Here is a 25,327-nt window from a genome sequence, read left to right on the forward strand (position 1 = left end):
ATCAGACACGGGATGTGTGTATCAGTAAATCTCATGTAATCAGCTAGTGTGTACAAGGGCTCTGGTGGCTTACTCAAGGATGTCATTGCCCGTCTCATCTGAGCGCTCGTCTCTGACGATCATGAAATCTCAGCCATCCCTCTATTTATTTTACWGTGCCCTGAATCAATGAGTAAAATTAACTCACGCAGAACCTAATGCATCCATGCAATGAAGTGGAATCACTTGGGTAAAGCTTTTGAAATGAATCCAGCCCCCGGAAGCTATGGCTTTAGCACTGCAGCTAGAGGGAGGTCTCCTAGGCGTGGGGAGTTACACTAGCTGCTCAGCAGCAGCAGTGCCTCCTAGCTGGCAAGCAGACCTTTAAACCACCCAGAAATCAGATTTGTCTATGGGGGCTAGAAATGGGGCCACACAAAGCAGACTGGGAAACGATGCTCTTTGGGTGGTGATGCTGTCCTGTAAGAGAGTATTCAGAAGAAGCTCTGAGATATATATATATATATATATATATATATATATGTATGTATTTATAAAAAAAATCCCTGAGATCATTGGAGATTTCGTTACAGACAAAATAACTCATAATTTGCTGAACGCTGTAACTATTGGATTCAGGAAAGATTCACAGGTTGAGTCCAGCTTGTGCCTTCCCTCCTCAGATGCTGTGCAGTTCAACAGATAAACTGCATAACTGTTTATCTCGTGCTCCAAAAAGCCAGTAGCAGTCTTCATGTTTACACGCTTCAGCCCCATTTTATCTGTGGTTCTTAGAAATCTATGCATTCAGAATAGGAGCATTTCATTCCCTTTTTATTAGGGGAAAAAAAAAAAAACGGTGCTAGCGCTGACTCAAGAATTTGGTCTGACACAGATTCAGCCAGTATTTTGAAAATGAAAAGCTCTAGGATTTGGACAGCTTAGGATCAGGCAACGCTGATTATTTCAGCTGCCTGAAAGTGGAAACCGCAGCGTGACACTGCACTCCGGCTTCGCTGGCGCAGCTCCTTGCAAAGCGAACGCTACGACCAAGCGTTCAGATTGTAGCGAATATAAAACCCAACATAAACCAGAAAGGCAGGAGTTAGCTGGATGTTTTGCCAGCTTTAATCCAGTGAGGTTTACAGCAAACACTYGGAATATAGAGAAAACGCATCGTTTCTTACCTACAGCAGGGAATGGCACAAACCTCTGGATCAGGAGACGGGTAGCGGGAGTAAACTTGTTTGCTCGCTGAACCAGCACATTAAGGCCCACCTTGAGACAGAGCAAAAAAAAAAAAAAGAAAGAAAAAAAAAAGAAAGAAAAAAAAAAGAGAAATGGAAATGTTGAGTGACAAGGAGCAGGAGAGATCCTGCAGCTCGCAGACGGCGGCGGAGCCCGCCGCGGGATGCCAAGGGCTCTCTCCCTTCCCGAGGGCTGAGGACCGAATCTCCCGTGCCACAGTGCTCGGCTGCACCGCGTTCACCCCGCGGCTGAGCTCCAGCCTTTTCCGGCCAAGACAGGCTGGAAAACGCTGCAATGCCATTCAGTGCCTTCATGGAAATGCCCCCAGCTGCATTCCCTTCATGGAAATGCCCCCAGGCTCCCAAGTCACCCCTCCTTCCCCAGCCTGTGCCAACCACGCCACTGAGAAGCAAACATTTGGGCTATAATAAACATATTAATAGAAACAAGACATAGCAGGCAATTTATTATAACTACAGCTCATTTTCTGTTGCCTCCTCCRACACTTGAATAATGCAGCTCTCTGCAGCTTTGCAGTGATTTAAGTCATTGCATATGTTAATATGAAAAGCAGGGAGGAGGCTCCCTGGCTTGTCAGCATCAGCGTGGTTAGATATTAGTGACAGAAGATTTTCATCAGAATTTTATTTCGGTCAGAATGGGGGTTATTAGCAAGCCATTTGCAGGAAACGGCTTCCGTTTTCAACTTACTTCCCCCTCCCAATATTTTCTCTTTTTCATCCAGAAAACAAACAAGCAAACAAAACCCAGCAGCCCCAAACCAGAAATTTTAGGTTTAAAATGGAAGGCTTTAGCAACTCCCGGCCAAAAAGTTTTMAGCCAAAAAAAATGGAGCAAAATTCAGAAAAAATTTCAGCCAAAAATCTGCCAGCAAATAGTGGTTTGGGGGCTTTAGAAAGAAAAAAAAAGAAAAAAAAGAAAAAGAAAAAAGAAAAAAAGGGAAAAGAAAAAGAAAACCATGGGAGAACATATTTTGTGAGCTGCTACATTATACATGCATCCACAGCGCATCTTGCCTTTCTGCAGGGTGAYGGGAAGATGTGGAGAAGCACAACTGCTGGGCAAGCCCCACAGAACACCGCGGGTGGGTTTGCAAACCCCGAGGAGTGCTTCCAGCGCCCCGCGAGCCTTTCACCGGGCTCTGAACCCAAACGCGTCCTGCTGTCACCCGTCATGCTGACGCTAGCCATGGTCAGAAGCGAATGGCCTCATTTTTCCTTATTCTGGACAGATCGGGTGTTTTGTCCTCATCTTCCCTTTCCAAAAGGGCTGAAAGCTGTTTTCTTAAATTYTCTGAGTCCTGGGAATACATATTGTCAGAATCTGAAAGCTCTTAAAAACCTGTAAATGAGACTAAAATTGGTGCCTTCAAAGGTAAAGAAAGTTAAGTCAGTCTTAACTATAGCTTTGCTGGTGCTGCCCCATGAATTCAGGTATTTATACACTGGCTAGAGGTAATCGTGGAGAGGTCAAATGATGTTGGGTTCCCAGCTTCTGCTCGGAGGCTGGGTTGAAGGATTTGAATGCAAAATGGAAAAGCAGCAGCTTTGGAAACAAGAAAAATTCAGCCGAGAGAGACGCTGCTGTGAGGTTTGCAGTAATAAAAGCATTTTACTTTCAGATTCAATTTGATGCTGCAGATGAACTCGCTCCTCCACTTACAGCTACTCCCCTGCTGTGCATATGAAATTAAATGTTGCCATAGATTTAAATCTAATCTCCTAAATTCCCAACGTGAGGAGTACCCTTAAGAAACTAATGAGGGTTTGTTGTTACAGTTCTGAAATTATTTTAGCCAATCTGTGAATTCTTTCCCGCAGGTCACGGAGTGGGAYGATGGTAAACAGGTAGAGAACAGAATCACAGAATGACTGAGGTTGGAAGGGACCTCTGGAGATCACTTAGTCCAACCTCCCTGCTCAAGCGGGGTCACCCAGAGCACATTGCACAGGATCGCATCCAGGGGGGCTTTGAATATCTCCAGAGAAGGAGACTCCACAACCTCTCTGTGCAACCAGGTCCAGTGCTCTGTCACTCTCACAGTGAAGAGGTTCTTCCTCATATTCAGGTGGAACTTCCTGTGGTTCAGTTTGTGCCCCTTGCCTCTTGTTCTGTCACCAGACACTACYGAAGAGAGTCTGGMCCYRTCTTCTTGACACCCTCCCTTAAGATAGTTGTAGAYGTTGATAAGATCCCCTCCCCATCTTCTCTTCCCCAGGCTAGACAGGCCCAGCTCTTGCAGCCTTTCCTCATGAAAGAGATGTTCTAGTCCTCTGATCATTTTCATAGCCCTATGCTGGACTCTCCAGTAGCTCCATGTCTCTCTTGTCCTGGGGAGCCCAGAACTGGAGGCAGTACTCCAGGTGTGGCCTCACCAGGGCTAAGTAAAGTGGCAGGATCACCTCCCTCGACCTGCTGGCAACACTCTTCCCAATGCACCCCAGGAGACCATTGGCCTTCTTGGCCACAAGGGCACATTGCTGGCTCATGGTCAACTTGTTCACCAGGACTCTCAGGCCCTTCTCTGCAGAGCTGCTCTCCAGCAGGACAGTCCCCAGCCTGTGCTGGTGCCTAGGGTTATTTCTCCCTAGGTGCAGGACTCTGCACTCACCTTTGTTGAACCTCATGAGGTTCCTCTCTGCCCAGCTCTCCAGCCTGTCCAGGTCTCTCTGAATGGCAGCACAGCCCTCRGGTGTGTCAGCCACTCCTCCCAGCTTGGTAGCATCAGCAAACTTGCTGAGGAGGCACTCTGTGCCCTCATCCAGGTCATTGATGAGTAAGCTGAACAAGATGGGACCCAGCACAGAGCCCTGGGGGAACAATACTACCTACAGGCCTCCACTTAGACTCTGCACCACTGATGACAACCCTCTGAGCTCTGCCTTTCAGCCAGTTCTGAGTCCACATCTAACAAACACTTCCTGAGCTTGCCTATGAGGATGTTATGGGAGACAGTGTCAAAAGCCTTGCTGAAGTCAAGGGACACAATGTCCACTGCTCTCCCCTCATCTACCCAGCCAGTCATSCCRTCACAGARGGCTATCAGATTGGTTAAGCACGATTTCCCCTCGGTGAATCCATGCTGACTACTCCTGATGACCTCCYTTTCCTCCACATGCTTAGAGATRACATCCAGAATGAGCTGTTTCATCACCTTTCCAGGGACAGAGGTGAGGCTGACCAGCCTATAGTTGCCTGAGTCCTCCTCCTTGCCCTTTTTGAAGGCTGGAGTGATGCTGGCTTTCTTCCAGTCTTCAGGCATCTCTYGTTCTCCATGACYTTTCAAAGGTGATAGAGAGTGGCCTAGCAATAACATCTGCCAGCTCCCTCAGCACTCATACGTGCACCCCGTCAGGGCCCATGGATTTGTGGATGTCAAGTTTGCCTAAAAGATCTCTAATCCTATCCTCCTCCACCAAGGGAAAGTCTTCCTTTCTCCAGACTTTCTCTCATCTCCAGGCTCTGAGACTCTTGAGGGCTGTCCTTAGAAGTAAAGCCTGAAGCAAAGAAGGCATTCAGTAACACTGCCTTCTCCATATTCTTTGTCATGAGGGCACCCACCCCATTCAACAGCAAGTCCATATTTTCCCTAGTCTTCTTTTTGCCACTGATGTATTTGAAGAAGCCCTTCTTGTTGTCCTTGACATCCTTTGTCAAATTTAATTCCAAATGGACCTTAGCCTTCCTTGTCACATYCCTGCATACTCTGACAATGTTCCTATGTTGCTCCCAAGCAGCCAGTCCCTTCTTCCACATTATGTATACTTCCTTCTTCTGTTTGAATTTTGCCAGGAGCTCCTTGCTCATCTACATAGGTCTCCTGCCTCCTTTGCTGGACTCATAGGGATGCACTGATCTTGAGCTTGGAGGATGTGAACATCCAGCAATGAGCAGGTACTCCTCAATCTCACACCACCACAAGCAGAAAAGACAGCGGCAAGGATGGCTTAACGAGGTTAATTCCTAGAGGCTGGGCAAAGAACATTGACTATTGACTCAAATTCATCACCAAAGCTAATGAAATGACCACAGAAAGTACGGTGATAATAACCTTGCCTATGGGCTGAGTCACAGATCAGGAATCTACCATGCTAGCTCTGTACAAACACATAACAGAGAWGGTCCGGTGGGATTCATCAGAGCAAATGTGGTATCTCCATGGGCTCACTTTGCAGCCCAGGGCAGAGAAAGAGGCATTTTTTTAGGAAGCCTCATCTCCTCCCAAGACAGACGCTTACGTGTGGTCATGTGAAATACCCCAAAGGTGCTGTTGGTCTCCACTGACTATCAAAGGAGTCTTGGGGATCTAGCTCCAAGGAAGGTGCCTACACTGATGATCTCTAAACTGAGGCACGGTAAAGGTCCCTCCTTGTGTCTGGGAGCTCTGGGCACAAGTCTGCAATGCTGGTTTTGGCACGGTGCTGGTTTAGGATATTCCTATGCCTCCGTCGCTCAGTCTAGCCTTTCTCTGAGGTGTGGTGCTGTGAGCTTGGGGAATAGATCCAGCTTTTAAGAAGTTGCATAGTCTTGGATATTTCTTTTTATAGAGGTTTTCCTCTTTTCTATCCACAGAGCATCCCAACAAATCAGGYACTGGGAATATGTTATGCTGCTATTGCTGCAAAAGTCTTGTAACATGAAACCGAGGCTTTACGCTGTCTGCTGCTGGAAAGCAGCCTTATTCGAGGCTTTCTCMTATGCCTCTGGTCAGCATTTTTGCCTCTTCCCAACCTTTCTTTAACTGCGGAGAATTTATTTCCTTACCTTTTTCACTTTTGGCATCAACAGTGTTGCCCTGCTATGGAGGACAGAGGTTGAAACGTTGCCATATGCACGACTATCATGAGACACTACTATAGAGAGTGCTTTCATTAAATTCCCAGTTTCTGGAGTCAATGGACTATGTAATAACAAATGAAACTTTCTACCTCCTYCTTTTTCAAACATTCTGACCTCGTGTCCACAAAGCTTCATGAATTAAGAGGCAAGGAAACCACAAGCCAAGCTACCCCTCTCCCAAAACCCTTCACACTCTTTTTTTGGGGAAAAAAAAAGTTACCTTTTTTTAAAATTACAGTTATTTTTGAAGCCTGACAACCAGCTTTTGAATATCTGAAGTTAGTAATTACTAAGTGATTTGAGAAAATTTGATTTGGAAATCCTGCTCCTCATAAACCAGTTCTGCTGTAGTAAGTACACCAGCAATTCACTTACAAAGAAGTTATGCACTAATTTTTGATAGCAAGTTTTTTTTATGAAATAAAAGAATATTAAGAATCCAGCCAACTGGGAGGATATCAGCCTGCAGGTTAAGATATCTAAACATAGATGAGCTGCTCTCTAAACTCCATTAACCACATTTATTAGATCTCCATTGATTTAAGGGGATTCAACACACAGACACCTAAATTTAGGCACCTTAATCCACAAGCTAAATTGTGGCAGGGTTTGAACCCTAGCGGACCACCACAATACTCCCCTGAGTGCTCAGAGCAGGGCAACAGAGAGAGATTTTCTCATCTGACTCCTACACACCTTCCAGCATCTTTCTTCCATAGCCCGTGATAGGGCTGCTGTTAGAAGCAAGATATTGGGCTGGGCAGCACACAAATTTAGCTCAGTCTGTTCGTTCCTAGGCTCCAGCAACATTCAGGCAAAGCTAAGTGCTACAGTGCGAGCTAAGAGCCCCAAGTGATGTAGTAAGTTTAACTGGAAGGAGGGAAGAGCTCTAAAGAAGCATTAGCCTTCRGCCCCCAAGTCACCAGGTTGCTGAATTGAGCACCAAAGCAGTAATTGGTTCTGGTGAGTCCCACACAACACAACTAAAGAAAAGAGCGTTAGGAGAAGGAAGGAAAAATATCATCTATTAGGGCTGAGAGGTGAAGATGGAGATGGAAAACTGGGAAGTTTTRCCAGCTGGAGATGTATCAAGGGAAGGAGAACAAGCTGGAAGAGTGTAAGTGAAGGAGGAGCAATAATGACTTGAGTGAAGAGGGAAGAAGATAAAGACAAGGAAGAGGAAAGAAAGGAAGGAAACTGCAGAATCAGAGGACTGCAGAAGGGCCAAGAGCAGTCCGATGGCTGGACGTTTCAATAGAAAAACATGGCATGGTCCTGAGAAAGGTAAGGTAAGTATGGTGARAATGCAGGAGAGAAGCTGTAAAAGAGGGACTTAAAAGTGATAAGCAGACAAACTTGATTTGATAGATGATGGAGAATAAACAGAAGGATTCAGAGGAGGATGGCAGAGCCCCATGCTTAAGATACAGAAGCTGGTATTTTTGCAGCAAGCTTCATGCAACTGGATCCTGTACGAACAACACACCTGAGTGCTGTGAGGCTGGCCTGGGGCAGAAGGAGAAACCATAGATGAAACCAAATTTGCAGTAAGACACACAACAGTGAAACAACAGGGGAAAAAAACGCTGCAGGGAAGACCAAGGARCTTGGAAGAAGGCAAGGATCCTATGGTTGCTATATACTCCTGAGCCCAGATGCAGGGTGAAGGGCGCTATGTGCCTTCCCCGAACAAACCACACTTTGGGATTTGGCTTCACTATGTCAATACAGCTTAGTCCATACACAAGGCTCGAGGCTGAGCCTTTGGGAAATCGCTACTACAGCTCCAACGACTTACAGGCTTGATGCAGGAATTTCTGGGTTGGGTTTTCCAGCCTGGGTGGTCACAACAACCTCTCTCCCGGACTTGGTATCTGAGAATTGTTAGAGAAGAGGAGGTGATGAAACAAGAGGAGGCGCTTCTGAGGTTTTGCTAGGACAGATATCCAGAACAAAGAGCCATGCGCTGTTCTAGCTGAAAAGTTTAAACAGCCAACAGAAGTTTATCCCCCGCTCCCTGCAATTTTCCTGCAGCCCCTGCTCCTTCCCCTCCCACCCCTCGCCCTACGTCGTACCAACTTCCTCCTTGTTCTAAATGTTGCTTTACCGCACTAAGTGGCGGATAGTCCTAAGGGCAGTGGGTGGCCTCCCGCGCCGTCTCACAAACTGATTATGGGCATCACACCAAATTCACAGGCTGTCAATGCAGCCGCTCCACGCTGCTCGCAAACAATTATCGGGAAGAGGGAGCTGGGATTAGAAAAATCCACAGGGGCACCTTCACCTAGAGAGGAGAGTGCAAAATTGTGTCTCTGTGTGCGCGAGTTAAGTGTGTGATGGGAGCGGGGAGGGGGCGCAGAGCYAGGGAGGAGAACTGCCTCGTGGCCAGCTATGCCATCCTGGTGTCTCTGCTCAAGACTTTTTTTTTTTTTTTTTAAGAAAATAAATAAATCCTTAAATGCAACAAGCCAGCCCAATTCTAATTTAATTACAGCCTCAGATTCTCCTCCTACTTTTGGTTAGACACCCTGTCCCCAAACACCATGGAGCACGGCTGACTCGTGTTTGGCAGCATTTGCACCCCACCAGAGGTGCCCATCACGCGCTGGGACACTTGTCCAGCACGTACATAACGGTGAAGCACGTTTTCAGCTGACAGAGCCAGAAGTACTGATAGCTCTGAAATTCAGACCTGCCAACCAACTCACCTACTCAGGAGAAAACTGCAGGCTCTTAAAAACCCTGGCCTATGCTTAAGTAATTCTTATCATAAAGGGAAAGAGCTGCTGTACACAAATATAATATTATTATTCCCACACCCTGATGTTAGCAGGTTTTTAAACCTGCACATGGGAGCAAACATACTTTGTACAAGTGTATCAGCTGCATGATCTCCTGAGCTCTGGAAGTCGAGGCTGCAAGGCCAGGTATTGCCAAAGGCTGGCTGTGACACAACCGTTACAATGCTGATGTTACTCTACTGATACAATCTTAGGTTTGAATAGTCTTCAACTCTCAACTTCCTTAGGAGGAAAAAAAAATAAGAACTTTCTGCTAAAATCCTATGTGGTCAGGAGAACATCTTAGGTTGTGAGGGATGTTTCCAAGACAAACCTCATTTTGGTTTTGCAAGCTGCTGACATCTATGTGGAAAAAAAATTAAAGAAAAAACAGTTTGGCTTAACAACGTCATTTTTGCTCTGTCCATTTGTCTTGAAGCAGACTCTGCTTTAATCTAATCTCCCAGAAACACCTTGGCCTTTTTTGAGCCTTAGATTAGACCCATGCATAAGATTTTTTGTTGTTTTTTTTTTGGGAGGGGGGGGTGGACATACCTAAAAATACAATCCCAGAGTTCAAATTTTTGTATAACCTTTGTGCTCAACCAGTTCTGATCACAGAGAAGATTTCTAGCATTAATTCTGATTTACGGACCTCATGGAAACACGACCAAAAATCTCCAAGATAAGTGTTTCAAGGTGCAATGAAAGCTCTGCAGAGTTCACTGCACATAATAATTCCCTAAATTCTCCAGCTCCGGTTTTCCCTGCCTCCAGATTTAGACACATAGCCCAGACAGAAGGCAGGGCATCCTCGCGCAGTCACCTCTCTGCACTAAGCTGCTCTCTGTTTCTTCCTCAACAAGCAAGTTACATCTTGGAAATAGCAGCACTAGGGCTTCTGTACAGGAGAAAGTTGCACCAGGAACTGGTGGAGGGAGGTAACATCTTAAATTGCTGAAGTTCTTTGCCGGATGAAAATGTGTCCAAACCCCTGAACTGAGATTGAGTGTGTCAGGTGTCCTAAAACTGATCTGTAAAACACTCTGAACTAGCAGTAGAGCTTTTTTTTCTTGCATTTTTCCAGTGTGGGGGGGGGAAGTATCACAGGATGCCTCAGTAAATCAGATTAGATCATTAAAATTGTTTCGCTTCCCTCCGTTTTTAGCCTAGTCTGTTCTTACACTAACGTTCAAGTTTAACTTCCCCATTTTTAAAACTTTGTCTGCTTTCATGGTTCAGTAAAACACCGGGTGCATGTCCTACTGCAAAACACAGCTTGACCACAACGTACAGGCACAGGTTCCCTGCCTCCATCAGCTTGTCAAAAGTCAGGATTTAGTGTCAGGAAGCAATGAAGTGTCCATAAAACAGCACTTCTRGGAGTACAATGAAAACACCTGGACCTGCCTGGGAAGAGATGCTTTAAACGTCTTCCTGTGCACCATGACTGAAGATGACTCCGAGGTGAGTCATTAGTAGCTGACAGCACTAGACACCAAAGCTACCAAAAGCATTAATCACCTGATTTTTAAACAAAGGTTACCAAAAAGGTGAGAMAAAAGGAAATGTTTAAGGCCTGAGCAGGTAAATCTTAAGAATATAGAAAAAAGTAAAACATACAAAATATGCCCAGCTGACAATCACAGTTACTTTACGCTATAGTTCTAGCTTTTATACCAAAGATGACAAAACATCTACTTCCATGCAGAATCTASCTCAGGTTGCTAAGTGATAACAACATATTATTTATCGCTACATTGACAAGACCCAAGCACCTGAGAGCAGCCAAATGAACAATCACAAAAAAAAAAAAAAAAAAAAAAAAAAAAAAAAAAAAAAAAAAAAAAAAAAACTCAACAAAAACCTTCTTCTCAGATGACACAAACAACAGTAGATTTGAAAGGGGAAGAGCAGAGCCTGGCTACTTCTTTAATTGAGGAAAACATCAACACCCCTTCATTCAAGAGGAGCCTGATCTCATAAAACCGCACGCCCAGTCCCGCAACGATCGACTAGATTTACCTCTGTCTTGCCTGGAAATTCAGTCTTTACTCTGATAGGAAGTATGACCAACAAAACCTGGGGTAAAGCATTTGGGGGGATTTTTTTTGGTTTCATTTCCTCTTTCACCAGGGAAGGACTGAACCCCTACTATCATGAGGTATCTAGCAGATATGATAGGTGCCTCCTGGTTAAGTTACACACACCTACATATGTATGACACACACTGTTCGCATGCTGGCTTTACTTTGGGCTAATTACGGACCATCCTGTCACTAGGATGGGATACTGCCAGCAGTGCATATGCCTCTAGCACCTCCAGGGTCTGSGGAGTGGACAACAGATGGACAACTAGCCACTGAGCTGGGCAACGAACCAAGAAACACTACATTGCTTCCTGGGAGATGTCAGAAACGTGGCCAAACAATACTGTAAGAGAGAAATCTCTTGGGGAATCCGCATGGGATTTTCAGTATCACAAGGAGCAAGATTTGGAGCCAGTCTTGGCAGAACCTAAAGCTGCGACTGTGGAAGTTGAAAACCTGATGCACAAAGCTCTGATCCAAAGACTACAGGCACCAAGGGGAATAATTCCACTACCAAGTCAATTTTGAAAGGAGCCGAATCAAACCCTCTGTTAAGAAGAGTAAGATCAGCAGAGCTCGGAGTAACAGAGGATAATCTGAAGAGAAAAGTCTCAGGATCCTTTGCACTGAAGAGGAGGCACAATGAAAATCTACTCTTGATTACCAGGTTAAGGAAGGCACCAGATGAAGAACGACATGCCTCTGTCCAGCTGTGAGATCCCACACAGAAGAGGGTGCGCTGAGAAAGCCAAAGAGTAACACCGTGGACTCCCGGTGAGCACCGGCGCAGCACAGACACAGCTATGCTGCTCCTGGCCTGAGCCGCTCCACGAGAGGTCCACAGGTCTCGTGACAACTCGAAACCAGAGTGCCCTCGGGTCTATATTTGTGCAAAGCTGTGCAGACCTGCCATTCACACGGCAGCTCCCACCTCCTGCACCGATCTCCTCTAGCAGTGCACAYTCAGTATCACCTGCAAGAGTTGCTTCTGACCTCAAACTGAAGTTACACTTTAAGGCTCCACTGCTAAATATTTGAGCCAGAAGCAAAACAGATCAATGATGTAGCTGCAAATCTAGTCTGGATCAGAAATTAAGAAACCTACCTGAGAAATATCTGAAAAGTTATTAACACCATTAATAATAAAGACATTTTGATTACGTAGCTTTTCTTTAACCTTTTAAAAGCTTGACAAAATTAGCAGAATGTGTGTATATGTGTATTTGCTGGAAAGAGTTTCTGTATAATTACAAACTCTGTGATTTGTATAGCTCTTGGCGCTAGAATATTTGAGAAAAAAAAACATTTAAAATATGCTTGGTCTTTCTCAATTCTTAYTGCTACTCTCTGGCTTTGTTTGCCTTGCTTAGGAAAACCAGCTGGTATTAATTGTGCTTCAAACACCACCATCATGAACAGCAGCCAGACATGAGAAAATAAGGCCTAATAACAGGAATCCACTCAATTGTTAAAAAAAAAAAAAAACAACAATTACTGCTTAGTGTTCAGAAAAGCAGTAGAGCCAGAGCAATCAAAATAAAAGGCAGGAAGGAGGCTTGTATATGGAGAACATGATAAAAATAAACTAAAATCACAGAAGGAGAAACATAAATCTAGGTTACTTAACAGTAATCAGAATCCTCTAAACATATTGTCTCCTCGGAGCTACGCTTTTGGAAGTCGTATGCTGTGCCGCGCTCATTCAGAGCGCTTAGCCTAGATCTCAGCGTGTGCTCAGAAGAGCTAAGAATACACCGAGCCGGAGCGCTGCCTGGCCCCGCATCCCTCCCGCCCGGGGTGCCGAAAGCGAGCGCGCTCTGCAGGCACAGGGCATGTGCAAAACGGTGCAGCAGGATCACGTAAGAAGAGTATCTGCTAACGCAGCACTTCCACCTCCTCTTCCCCACAGCCCATCTGAACATCACTTCTTCCAAAGTCTTCTCTAGCCCCATTTCAAATGGCTGTTTCACCTCGAACGAAAATATAATCGGCGAAATAAAATCCTGGAGCTGGCATAGCTTTCCTTGCCCAAAGTCACATTGTGCATCCGGCAGGGCTGGGAGTAGGTGGCAGCACCCACATCTTCAGAGGGATGTACGAAGTGGGGCTGGATGTAGCCATAACGAGGAGAGGGGATGAGCAGGCGGACAGCACTTACCAACTTAAACGCCCTAACGTGCGTCTTCCCGGTATGCGTCAACGGCACAAGACTATACGGCTTCCCTCCTCGGGAGAAAAGGAATATTGATTCCTCCAAAAATGCATCTCAAAAGGATGCAAATCACAGGTCCCAAATTAAAAGTGAATTGAGGGTCATACATCCAGATGTCCCTTGGAAATAACACTCACTAAAAATGCTAACAAAAAAAAAAAATGACTGCATACTAATGAAAGTTACAGGGTCAACACATAAATCAAGCACAACAGACCTTGATCTCATAGGAAAAGATGTTTAGAAGTGGAACCAGCTCTAAAAAGAAAGTGTCGCTATTCTGTGACAGAAAATCTCTCTCCCYCTCCAAAATGAGAAAAGAATACCGTTATTTGCAAAGATTTGCTAAGATTTTCAGTTAACTGCAAGAAGCATAAAGCCAAAATCTGCTCTCGGGTAAATGTGAGAAAGCAACTTGCTTGCCTCTGTCTCTAGATGATGACAAGAAGGGTTAAGACTATGGGAAGCACCATCACAAGTGAACTGAACTGCCTCTCCACGCACTTTCTCTCTGCACCGCTTGCCAACTGCAAACATGGAAGGGGCTCACTTTAATTAATACCAGGTCTCAGCAGACCACTGGAGGTAGTGGCACTTGTTTTCAGGTCATCTGGTCCTAATAGGCTCACACTGAGASGTGATTTGTTGCTAACTGACAGCAGAGATCAGTTAATGAGGTCTGAGGCTTTTGAATCCAAGCTAATGAAACTTAAGGCTATTTCTAAATAATCTGCCATCATCATAAAAAAAAAAAACTACTTGAGAAGATGCTGATTATTAATCAAGATATTTACCACATAAAAATCACTCCCTGCCCTGCAGGGTTTTCTCCAGGCTTCTCTACMTAGGCAATTTCACATGCAATAAGCAATACTATGGTTCTGCAGCGCCCTGGCTATTCTGAGCTCGCACGCACGTTCGTAGAGCGACTCGAGGCTTGCTTGCACGGGAACATCAGCACACAGCCAGCAAGTAGAAGCCYGCTGCACACACTGACCCCTTCTTAGGGCACACCGAGGGCATCCAAGTTTGGTGTTACCACCACGGCATTTACACAGCAAGGCATCAACATCCTGGTGGCACTCATACTGCTGAATGAAAACATATTTTCTTTTGCACAAATCTGAAAAYGTGGGAATCACGGAATACTGTGGCATCATGTTTCTTCATGGTGCTTTTGAAGACCTGCCCAAGATGAACACGCTGAGGTGTGCAAGACGATCAAGCAATGCTGCTTCTTCCTAACACTCACAGATTATGTGGGCAGATAAATCCCAGCATCGTTTGGTTTTCCATGTTGATTCAAATCTACTTGCTACGTACAYCATGGCCAGAAGGTAAACTATAAACTCATGGAGTCACAGACCACCACAGGAAGAGGAGGTGATTGACTAACAGCAACGTGATTAGCCACCCACTGGTGAAAACCACCTCGCAGCCAGCAACAGCAGGCCACTTGCAATAATTTCTTTTATCTACAAGTCTTGGTGTTCAAGAATCAGGACAAGTTTTTTGCAGTGCTTCAGAGAACCAATGTTTCATCACACAGCTACTGCTGGTCATGTGAAATCCCTCCAGCGCTTTGAACCTACGGTTCTGCTTCAGCACTTTTGCAGGCAGCATAGGAGGAACCAGAGATTTTGAAACCTGTATCAGCTGTCCCAGCACGGCCATTTCCGTTGCAGCATGAGTGGTTCCTTACCAAAGCTTGTCAGCGCCTGAGGGTGACAAAGCTCTGCCAACATCACCTCCTCTGTCTCCTGACCTCTACCTGCCCCTGTTGCCAAAATGGAGAGCAGCATTAATGCTAGCAATGTGCAGTCAACGACCATCCCTTGGCTGGAGCCAGGCCTTCCTAGTGGCCAGACCACAGGCTGCGAGCACCAGCATGGGCACATCACAGAGGAGTGCTTTGCTAAATTCACAAAATTGGAAAACTTCTAACTAAGGACTGGAAAAGAGTCAAGTTTTCCCATGGTGCATGAAGAAACAAGAACTGCTGCTAACTGAAGCATTGAGGATGGTGGGACAGGGACTCGGATGTCTCATAGCTGCCTGAGCGTGGAGTTAGCGTGGATGTATCTACGTGGGGCTGTGACAGGGGGGCGCTTGCACAAATGCTTGGCTAGTCAAGGTGCACAAGTCTGGGTCAGTCTGCAGTGAAGATGTAACATCAGTGATGCAGAGGGGTAATGCRGCAACGAGTAAGCCAGCAAAGCTAGTGCTAGGGGAAACTATCAAGCAGAAGAGTATCGAATAAAATCAGTGCTTTCCAGTCCACGCTGTAAGGCACTTTATCAACTCTGTGCCCCTTATTCAGAGGAAATTGGAGACCCTAGAGATCTGAACAYTGGATTTACTAGTCACTGTGGGTGCACCGGGCAGCAGCTACACACAGACACACTGTCTGCAAACTTTCTGCTCTCTGCTAAGGACACAATAAGCCAAACTTCTCACTGCCAATTCCCAGCCAGTAGCTCCTGTCTCCGTAATTCTGCTARCAATCCCAAGTCTGCTCCAAGCATATATTTTACCTTGGAATGCTCTATAAATAAACCCATATTGACTTTTCTCCAGGGTGGATTAGGGAACCTGGATGCAACCTGCGTGGTTCCCAGAAGCAGAGCAGGGGTAAGCAGGCTGAGTGGTGACCTCTTCCCATGGYACAGTGTTTGCGGAAGGTCTGGAAAAGGACGTCTATGGCTCGAGACAGAAGAAGCAGTTTTGCCCAAAGTGAAAAGTCAAAATTGTCATGGAACCTTTAATGTTCCACCAGAAAAAAGCACAGYCATACATCACAGGGGCCTACTGGAAACCCATCATGAGAAGTAATTCATCTAAGTTGCTTCTGAGAAACATAYCTATCTCCTTGGGAATTAGCTGACCCCGATGAAGATAAGCACTTGCRCTTCTGGGGAATCTAAGCCTGATGGTAACACCACAAAGTCACAATTTCAGTGATTTTAGCTTTTAAGTGCTCCTGTTTACTACAGCAGACTTCAGCTACAACTTGAACACAGATTTCAGCTTCCACGCTGACAGGTAGATTCCACTTTGAGCATTTCTGTTCTTTTAAGCAAATGTGCTGACCCACCAGGGGAATATTTCCAAAAGCCTGAGTCTGTTTGGCATGTCAGCTGTCACACTGTCACTCTTTGCAGCCTCAAGGTCACTCAGTCTGACATTAACTTGGACCAGGCTAATTCAATGGAAGTTACTGCAAATGTGGATAATTAATTGCATACTAATGCGAGCGAGTTTGCCCAACAGTAAGGAGAGACTCAGAGTTCCCGTGCATGGAGCCAAGCAGTGCACAGTGCAAGACATGTAAGCAGTCAGTGGTAGAACTCTCCTTCAGTGGCAAAGTTTGGGCAGGCATGGAAAGAGACACCTCATGGTTAAGATATTTTTTTGTTATGCAGACTGATTTACGTCAATTAAAGTAAACATGCTTGGCAATTCAAACAAGCATCTCAAAATCACTGCAGTACTACTGTAAGGGAGCAGTTAGTAGTGAAATATATAGATATAAAGCGTTACCCACTGCTATTGAGACAGCACTTATGACAGCTCCCAAGTAGCCTTGGATGAACTTGGATGTCGGAGAAGGCTTTGGAAAGAAAAACAAACATACTTTTAATAAACAAACTTCTAGTTATTAAAATGGTTCAACTAAGWTTTTTCTGTTAGTTTTGTTTTTTTTTAAACCCAGAGACAGGTCTAACTTTGTCATATTGTTCTGTGACACATGGTCTGTCATCTAGTAGTAGCAAGACCAAGGAAAATTGTAGCTTCACGAATAAGATTAAATGTAATGGAAAATTAATTGACACCAAAAAATTATAATATTCTCAGCTTAAAGAAAGTATGTAAATGTAATTTAGCAAACAGTTAAAACACGAGCACTCTTCTGCACTAACGATGAACCCCAAACTTTCCAAATTGAATACACATTTTCAAAAGGTTATCTTGATGAGCTGGACGGTTTCCAATTCAGCTTCCTGTCTTGAGCTTCCAACATCCCAAGAAGAAATGAAACAACACAAAAGTGATGAAGAGAAGAGAGCAGAAACAGCAGCACTTCACTTTTGTGGCACCATTTGCAGGATTATTGCTGGTAGAGTATGTAAAGTCCTTAAAAGATGCAAGCATGATCACAGAGCCTTCTTTTGCTGTATGAAAATCCAAAAAGCTATCATTTCGCTTTTGCTCATTTACATATCAAATTAAATCATTTCATATTAGTTAGAATGATATTCTGGTTTAGCTCAAAGGCAATTACTGTTGAGCCAGCATTACCTATGTGTCTTGGGTGATTTCAAGATCTGAAATTAAAACGAGGACATTTACCTATCTTGGTGGGTATTAAACATAACGCAGAAGAGAGTTTTGTAACCCAGAAATCTAATATTTATATACTCTTGGAAAKGACAGCATCTGATTTGGTGTGCAGGATAGGGATACCATGAGGGCTCACAGGTARGCTTCCCCTAAGCTCTGCCAACCCAAAGGGTAAAGAGATTTTCAGTCCAGCCTGACCCCAGCCCTGCTGTCAGGTGCCTGAAGCTTGCTTGAAGTTACAGATTGAAGGCTGTGAAACATCACAGCCCTCTCTCACATACCACTGTAATACACTGCAGGTAGATATTATTTAGATTTTTTTTTCCTGCTGCTAGTGTCACTTACACTCCAACCAGCAATACTCCATAGTGCAGCCYCTAATCTGTACCAAGCGCTGAGGAGTTTTGGTGACTGGAACTGGAGTAAAACCAAAACATTCATGTCATTTCCAGCCTAAGTTAAAATTTGAATCCTGTATAGAAGAATGGCCGATCTATAAATTCATCACAGTGCCTACTCCATAGTTTCTATTAACAGCAAAGAGACAGGATTTATGTTTCTGTGTCAAAACAGATCAGCCTTGCTGCAGGCACTGCATATGTTGGGTCTCCTCACCTTTGTCGCATTTCGGTTTGCATAGTTGACGCATGCATTGTGGCTCTGATTCAACCACTAAAAAGGAAACAAAAAGAGGGAGATATAAGCATAACTTTACAAGAATAAATCTATAAACGCAGGAGTATCACAAGAAAACTTCTCACTTCATACCTGCTCATGACTTGCTACTTCTTTTAAGGCTTGTGTATTATACATTAAACCTGATCTAATGCCCCTGCACTAAACTCGTACACAAGCACACGCACAACTGCAAACATGRGTACATGAAAATAAACAATTAGCTGTAAACAATCTTTAAAATTGTGAGCAAAAGCAATCTAAAAGCTAAATCTTTACTTAAAACCTTTTTTTTCCTTTTGTTAATGCAGTGTCAGTGGGGGACTGTGCTTGGTAACAACTTCAATATTAAACACTGTTTCAGAAAATTCTTTAGAAGTAGTTGTTATATGTAACAGTTAAGTCCAGCAGCCTGTTCTTCAGTCATTTATTAAGCTCCATGGTTCTCAAACAGGGGGTCAAAGGATGCTTCATCTGAGCAAGTGCATCATTTTAGGGAYACAGATGCTACTAAATTGGTATTTCTGTCCCTAACTTCTTGAAGAAGGATTTAGTATAGAAGAAACATGTCAGTAGCTAGGGAAGAGTAGCGCCACACTCCTGAAGGGCTTTATCCACAGCAACTATTAGGAACATAARCAAAACAGTGGTTTCCACTGCACAAATATCATGTTTTCAGTTTAGRCTATTGATAGAACTTGACTTCTCTCCAGTTGTGGTCAAAACTGAGACGAGAAGCGGGAAAAGAAAAGTGGAGAGCGAGAAAAGTCATGATGTGGAGTGAAACAACAACTATAACATGGGGATTACCTAGTCATTGCAAAGTCAAAGCCTAAGAGTATGCTCTCCCCACCAATCACAATATTCTATCTAGGAACATCTGACCCAGAAAAGCTTGCTTTTTTGTTTGYTTTCTTTAAATTGAACAAAAATAAATAAATTAAAAAAAAAAAAAGAATTCAGCTTGCCAACATGTGCTGGAAATCTGTCTCAATTTTCAAGAGAGATTTTAGAAAATTCCTCTTTCTAAAAACTTCCACTGAAGAATCCCAAAGAGCAAAGATGGTGCTGCTCCTATGCAGGACCATAAGGCAAGCAGAAACAGGGTTTCACTGTGAACGCAGACCCATTTCAGAGCAGTCACAGGGCACATCGACATTAGCAGGTCAAGAGTCCACTTTTGAAGTGTATCTCCTCCCTGTCCCCACTCACCCTCCCATGCTCTGCTTCAAATAACACAGTATCTCAACATGCATGCCCTGCATTCCCTTCTGATCAAGTTAAGCTATGAGTGCATCTAAGGCACTTCAACTGCCAAGTAACTCAGGTCCATAGGATCAGGCTAGAGCCATCTGAAATGCATTCATCATGRGCATTAGATCCTCCTGTAGACCCTACTGCTTGTTAATGCAGTCATATGCATAGTCCTAAAACCCTACACTACTTACTGAGATGAATCTCATTTTCAGAGAGAGATGTAGATGTTCTGCTCAGATATTCTTTCCACCCTCGGTGATCTCTACATTGGAAATATCCCCTCTACCCATTCCTGAATTCCACTGTCCTCCTGGCTGGCTGCCTGACACCCTTCAGAGCTTTTTGGATGATAGCTCTGCATGTTGCAATTCTTTCTATTTACACTCGCTAGACAAGGCTGGTAAATTGTTCACTCTCCTAAAGGACTAGCAGGGGGTGGGCATCCAGCATGCCCRCTTTGGTCAGCAACAGCGGGACTCAAAATGCTGTCGCGAGTCCACCACTGCTGCTCCGATGACTGCTTACCTCGGCCTGGGGCCTGACATGCCCTGTACTGCAACATGGGTACTCAGGGTGCTGTGGTTAAAGTATGGCATTTTAGGGCTGCTCTTCTCCAGCTGCTGCTCAGAACCTGGGAAACAAGACTGAGAGGAGAAAAGAGGGAAAAGAAGCAGAAAGGAGTCAGAATAGGAGGGGGAAAAGCACAGGGAAAGAGAGAGAGAATCAGAAAGATGATGGTGAGGGAAGACAGAAGAAAAAATAAAAGTAGGAATACTGAAGGGGAGGTATGAGCGTTCTTTGTCTGGGGAGTTTCACATTCGTCATATTTTTGAAGYGAGAAGGAATAAGAAATTAAGGTAGGACCTCCAAAATAGCACTCTGATTTAGGGCTGTCTGGTTTGATGATGGATTTGGCAGGTTATGACCTGGAAAAGTTTGAGAACCACTAATTGAACTGCAGCATCTCAGTGGGTCTACAGTTACTGGACTTGCCTGCTACGACCTCTCTCTCAAGTGGGCTAGATCTGCATCTGATCATATCTGAGGAGCCATAAACAAAATCTGACAGTTTGTCAAGCAGTTCGATTCTTACATATTCCTTGCCAAGTTCTACCTAGCACATCTAACTCCCAGTGAAACCAACGCTGTTCTAAAATTGGCTTGGAACTTGAAGTCTGTGTATTTTGTTAATTAATGTCTCTTTGAAGTTGATTTTTGATTTTGTGTTTTAAATATTCTTTCCAGTTCCAAAAGGATTATTCCACCCTTCTAAAGCTGAAAGGTTCCACCGACTGCATTTAGACTCACTACGCAGCAACGGAGAAAATACGCTCTCCTAATTTAAGCCATTTACAAGACACCTCATCCAAACTATTTGCTCGGGCTGGCTCACTTGTTAATCACTTGAGAGTGACTTCTCCAAAAGGGTCACTTAAGGGTGATTTCTCCTTCTATCTTAGAAGAAAAGTCTAAAAACAGGTGAGCTAAGAACTGTCCTTTAAATCTGTGAACATTTCTAGGTATCTCCAGCCACAATCCTACTCTCAGCATCCGAAGCCACAACTTACGGCTAAATACACCAAGGCACAAGCAACCAGGATATACTTATATTTTCTCAGTTCTCTACAGTCTTTCTAACACAGTGGGCAGATCCTATCCTGCTTTGATATTCCTTAACCACATAATTCTCTATCATAACTTATACTGTAGATAATAAAAAAGACATTGGCATTTAAAAATAAGTCTGAAAATAACTTGCTTTGCCATTTCAGCTGTTACTGAAATACTGCTTAATTGGAGTGTTTGCTATGGGTGTATCTCATTCATACACACATTTCCTCCCCTTCTTCTTAAATCCCAGAATTTTACTGGGGAGTAACACTAATAAACCCCATTTATTATCCAGAGTCTATTTAGTGCACTGAATGCAAAGCTCCTTGCCTTTATGACCCACAGCTATTCCTGAAATTCCTCCTGCAGCCCCAGCCTTMTGAATAAATTGTACTTCCAAACAGGAATTTTCCAAGGTAGACTCCTACTACTTGACAGAGCACCTTCAAAACAGCAGATGTATGAACTTCAGGGTCTATGTTTCCATGGAAGTACACACTGTGCAATCATTTACACCTGTACAAAAAAAAAGCTCTAAAAAGATGATTTTGAGATCAAGTGCTATTTTGCATCTCCCTCACAAGGTGTTCATGGTGGTACAAATTGCAGGGCACCATAAAGCAGGCCCAACAGCTTGCTTACAGCACASACCAACCTACCAAACCTTTTCCCATTTACATCCAGCCACATCATCTCCTCATTAACTAAAGCATTGCTGATGTGGAAAAGTCATGTGCATTAGTTTGTCCTGCAGATACAAATCAAATTCAGCTTTCCTTTTCATCACGTTCTCCACACGTTCAGTGCATGGTGGCAGAAGAGTGTTACCTGCCAAAAAACGGTGGATGCCAGTGTCTGATTGGGCAACAGAAGACCAACAACCTGCAAGAGAAGAGAAGTTCTTATTAACAAACAYGTTGTTGACTTGTTCTTAGTGCTCTTTTAGGCATGAAAACAGCAAGTTTACTTCTACTGACACAATTAAATTAATTTCATTTCTGGGTTTATTTCCTGGTGAATAGTCAGAGTACAGACCAGGAGCAACAGGGTAGGGGAACAGATTCATCTCTTCAGGGCTTCTAAAATTGCCTGAGCCAATATGAAGCAATGTGATTATACTTTATACATATATATTTATATATATATACAAATACACACACACACATATATAGATATAGATATAAAATAAATTGAGTCTTTTTTTTTTTTTTTTTTTTTTAAAAAACTCTGAACTTCCCCTCACTCTTCCCTGTCCCTAACTTTTCTAATGGTGAAATCAGATGATGTGGCTGACCATTAAACTTCTCATCTTTCACTCTTGCTTGCAGCACACGTTGAGAGGAGTGTGGCAACATATACTGTCCAAAGATTAGTACATTAAACTACAATCAATTGTTTAATCCAGGTATTTCTAGAATATAACTCTAATGTTGCATTAATGAGAGTTCAAAATTGTTACTATTGGCAGTGAAGGGGGTTTTCTTATTTTCCTTTGGCACATTCACTGTTCCAAGCATAAGAAAGAAATCAGATCTGAACATCTGAAGACAGCAGTGCCACCTGGAAGCACATGTGCTCTTATTTAGGAGTCTGAATTCTGTTTTAAGATAAGAGAATTGTTGATGCGTCATACTTAGAGCTGCAAAAACTCCCGCTTGGGTTACGAGCTCAGCCTGAGGATCGGTGTCTCCCAAAGAGGCTGAAAGCAGCCTGTCCCACACGTTTGGTTAGGTGCTGGCCAGCTGCAGGTGCCTGTGGATGTGAGACACCACAGCTCTGCAAGGTCCCCTTYGCAGCATCTGGGGCCGTGCACCCAGGCGTGCTGCCTGAACATCCTGAGGGCATCTTGGGACACACTGCAAAAYGCAATACAGACACACTCTCTAATCTTTAAAGGTCCCATGTCTTTTCCACCAGAAATATTCAATACAGCATTGCCAGAGCCTTTCCTGCCTTASTTTGTGGCTATCCTTCCCCTTAAGGAGTGCGAAGCTGAAGGAGAGGAACAAGATGCCAAGCACAGGAACTCCCAACGACAAACCCAAACACACCTTTCCAGGAGGATGCGTTCTCAGGCAAGAACAGGTAAGATGTGATACTTCTCATTATTGGCTTTTTCTCCCCTCTAGCTCCTTACATTTCTGATAGTTTCCCGTAAAATGGTATTCATGTAACAAAGTATTTTGCATCTTTGCTAAAAGCATAAAAGGAAAGATCAAACAACTTATTTTAACTAGATTTCTTTTTCAGCACACTAGTGAGTAGGATGTCTGAGGCACTTGCACGTCTGGGCAGAAAGGGTACGAGGCTCTGGTCTGGACCAGCTGCTTTAGTTTTCTTCCTGCAGAAGCTGAGCCAAAAGGAAACTTCCCTGTCCCAGCCCAGAGAATCTGCCACAAAGAAGGATCAGCTAAAACGATCTTTGCGCATYTGCAGCAGCATCAGTTAAAGGGAAGGCAACTTTTATGCTTAAGGACGTAAAAGAAATAACAACAAACAAAAGGATAAAAGGCTTGGGAGGCCTGATTTAATTTACATCATCTTCCCTTTCTCCTCCTCCTCCAGCTTTTCCTCCTACAGTCTTTCTTGAAGTTACAGCTACTTTGTACRCTGGCTGAATGCCAACCTGCGCGAGTTGCACTAATTTACTGCTTCCATTCAGTATGCTGATCTTGCCATTAATTGCGTATTTGCTGCTCTTAGCCAAGCTAATTCAATAGGCGATGCACCACCTTACCCCGCGTTTGACTCCAGCCCCAGAAGCCAGTGGGCTAATGAGACTTTGGAGGAGAGGAAAGACTGCAGGCAGCTACAACATTGTCAGCTGAAGCTCAGCACAGAGAAAAATGAAAGAGTAAAATAAATAAATAAAAGAGCACCCAAAATCTGTATGACTGAAAGAGGCACGTTTAAATGCAAACTCTCCATATGTGCAAGAGTCTGTCAAGAAATGTACAGTTTCACTTTTAATTACTGTCAGGGGGAAAAAATAACTAAGAAGGAAAACAAAATAAAAAAAGCTTCTAAACCCCAGAAAAGCATCAACTATAAAATTTAATTGCCTATTAGGTGTGAATGGCCCAAAAGCCAGGGTTAAACACACTCGGACATCTGTCAGCTCTGAAGAGCCTCTTAGCATATCAGCACTGGGAGTTCTCATTTTGCAAAGCTGATGCCATGTCAGCACCAACCCGTGGGGCCTCTCTACGCGTTCGGAAGAGCCAACGAGGCCTCCTGAACTCCCCGTCCAGCTCTCAAAGGACAAAGGCTAGAAATTCGCTTTATTCCTTCGTTACTAGGTGTGTTTCAAACTAAAATCCCTGCAGTCAGCTGCTGGGGCAGGAGCTTTGGGAGCCCCGTCAAACAGCAGGAACCTCGTAACACCGCTCTTGCCTTTCCACCCAAYTCACAAAATGCTTCAAAACAGGGAAGCGCTCTCCTCCTTTTTTTAAAAATGCCCAAGAAAAGCAGTTTACCCAAAGCTGTGGATAACGGCTGGGAATAGAAACACAGCCTCTGCTCTCCTGCCACTGCTCAGTGTACTGGGCTGAATTAAGTAAATGCAGATAAATCTGCTTCCTGAGACACTGGTACTACTGCACTTAATGGACCAATACAGGGCAGGAATAAACAGCTCCGTAATTTGGTTGGATCAAGGGAGCAGCTGCTTGGCCAAAAAAGAACGAATGGTGCCAGCACAACCTTAATTTCTTGTGCAATGAGCTAAACTATATCAAATTATTTTGCATTGGCTATAGGGAAAAACTACAGACTGATAGGACTGTGCGTTGGCTGATAGACAGAAAAAAAAATTGTTAAATACCTAATCTGTTCGCGTCTCGGGCAAAAAGCATTCAGGGTGTTTTAACTGACCCCGAGAAGCCGGGACGACCAGCCCTCRTGGGCTGGCACGCAGCACGGCTTCAGCGGCGCGGATACCCGAGTTTGTTCGGCTAGAGCTAACCACAGGCACATTAAGTCTCTCTTGAGGAAATCCCATCCCCCTATGTTAAATGTACGACTCAAACTGTTTTTATGCTAGAGCAGGCTGCCAATTTTGTCACTAAATTTCACAGATCGATTGGCATAAATGTTACATTTTAATTTTAACATTTGAAACGTTTGGGTGTTTTTTTTTTTTCCCTAAATGACAAGAGGTTCCAGTTTATCCTTTACAGCTAGTGAAATTGGGCTCATCTGACAGCTCTCGGCTCCTCTGACAGCTCTGGATTTGGGCCGATTTCATTGTCAATTTGATCGTTAACTCATTTTTG

The 25,327-nt window shown here is 44.0% G+C and overlaps 1 protein-coding gene across 4 annotated transcripts in view; it reads right to left on the reverse strand.

The window, feature by feature from the left end:
- Window positions 1-25,327, reverse strand: part of SFXN5 (sideroflexin 5) — a 114,564-nt gene that overhangs the window by 41,671 nt on the left and 47,566 nt on the right. For all 4 annotated transcript variants that reach the window (XM_085314627.1, XM_085314624.1, XM_085314626.1 and 1 more), the window contains 4 exons: window positions 21,882-21,935; window positions 18,126-18,182; window positions 16,714-16,779; window positions 1,167-1,257 (listed from right to left, as the gene is read on the reverse strand). In XM_085314627.1, the coding sequence (XP_085170753.1) occupies window positions 1,167-1,257; window positions 16,714-16,779; window positions 18,126-18,182; window positions 21,882-21,935 (268 nt within the window). The remainder of the gene's footprint in view (window positions 1-1,166; window positions 1,258-16,713; window positions 16,780-18,125; window positions 18,183-21,881; window positions 21,936-25,327) is intronic.

This window comes from Rhea americana, unplaced genomic scaffold (genome assembly GCF_003343005.1).
Source record: "Rhea americana isolate MKP2758 unplaced genomic scaffold, rheAme1 scaffold_41, whole genome shotgun sequence".
In the NCBI taxonomy this organism is placed as follows: domain Eukaryota; kingdom Metazoa; phylum Chordata; class Aves; order Rheiformes; family Rheidae; genus Rhea; species Rhea americana.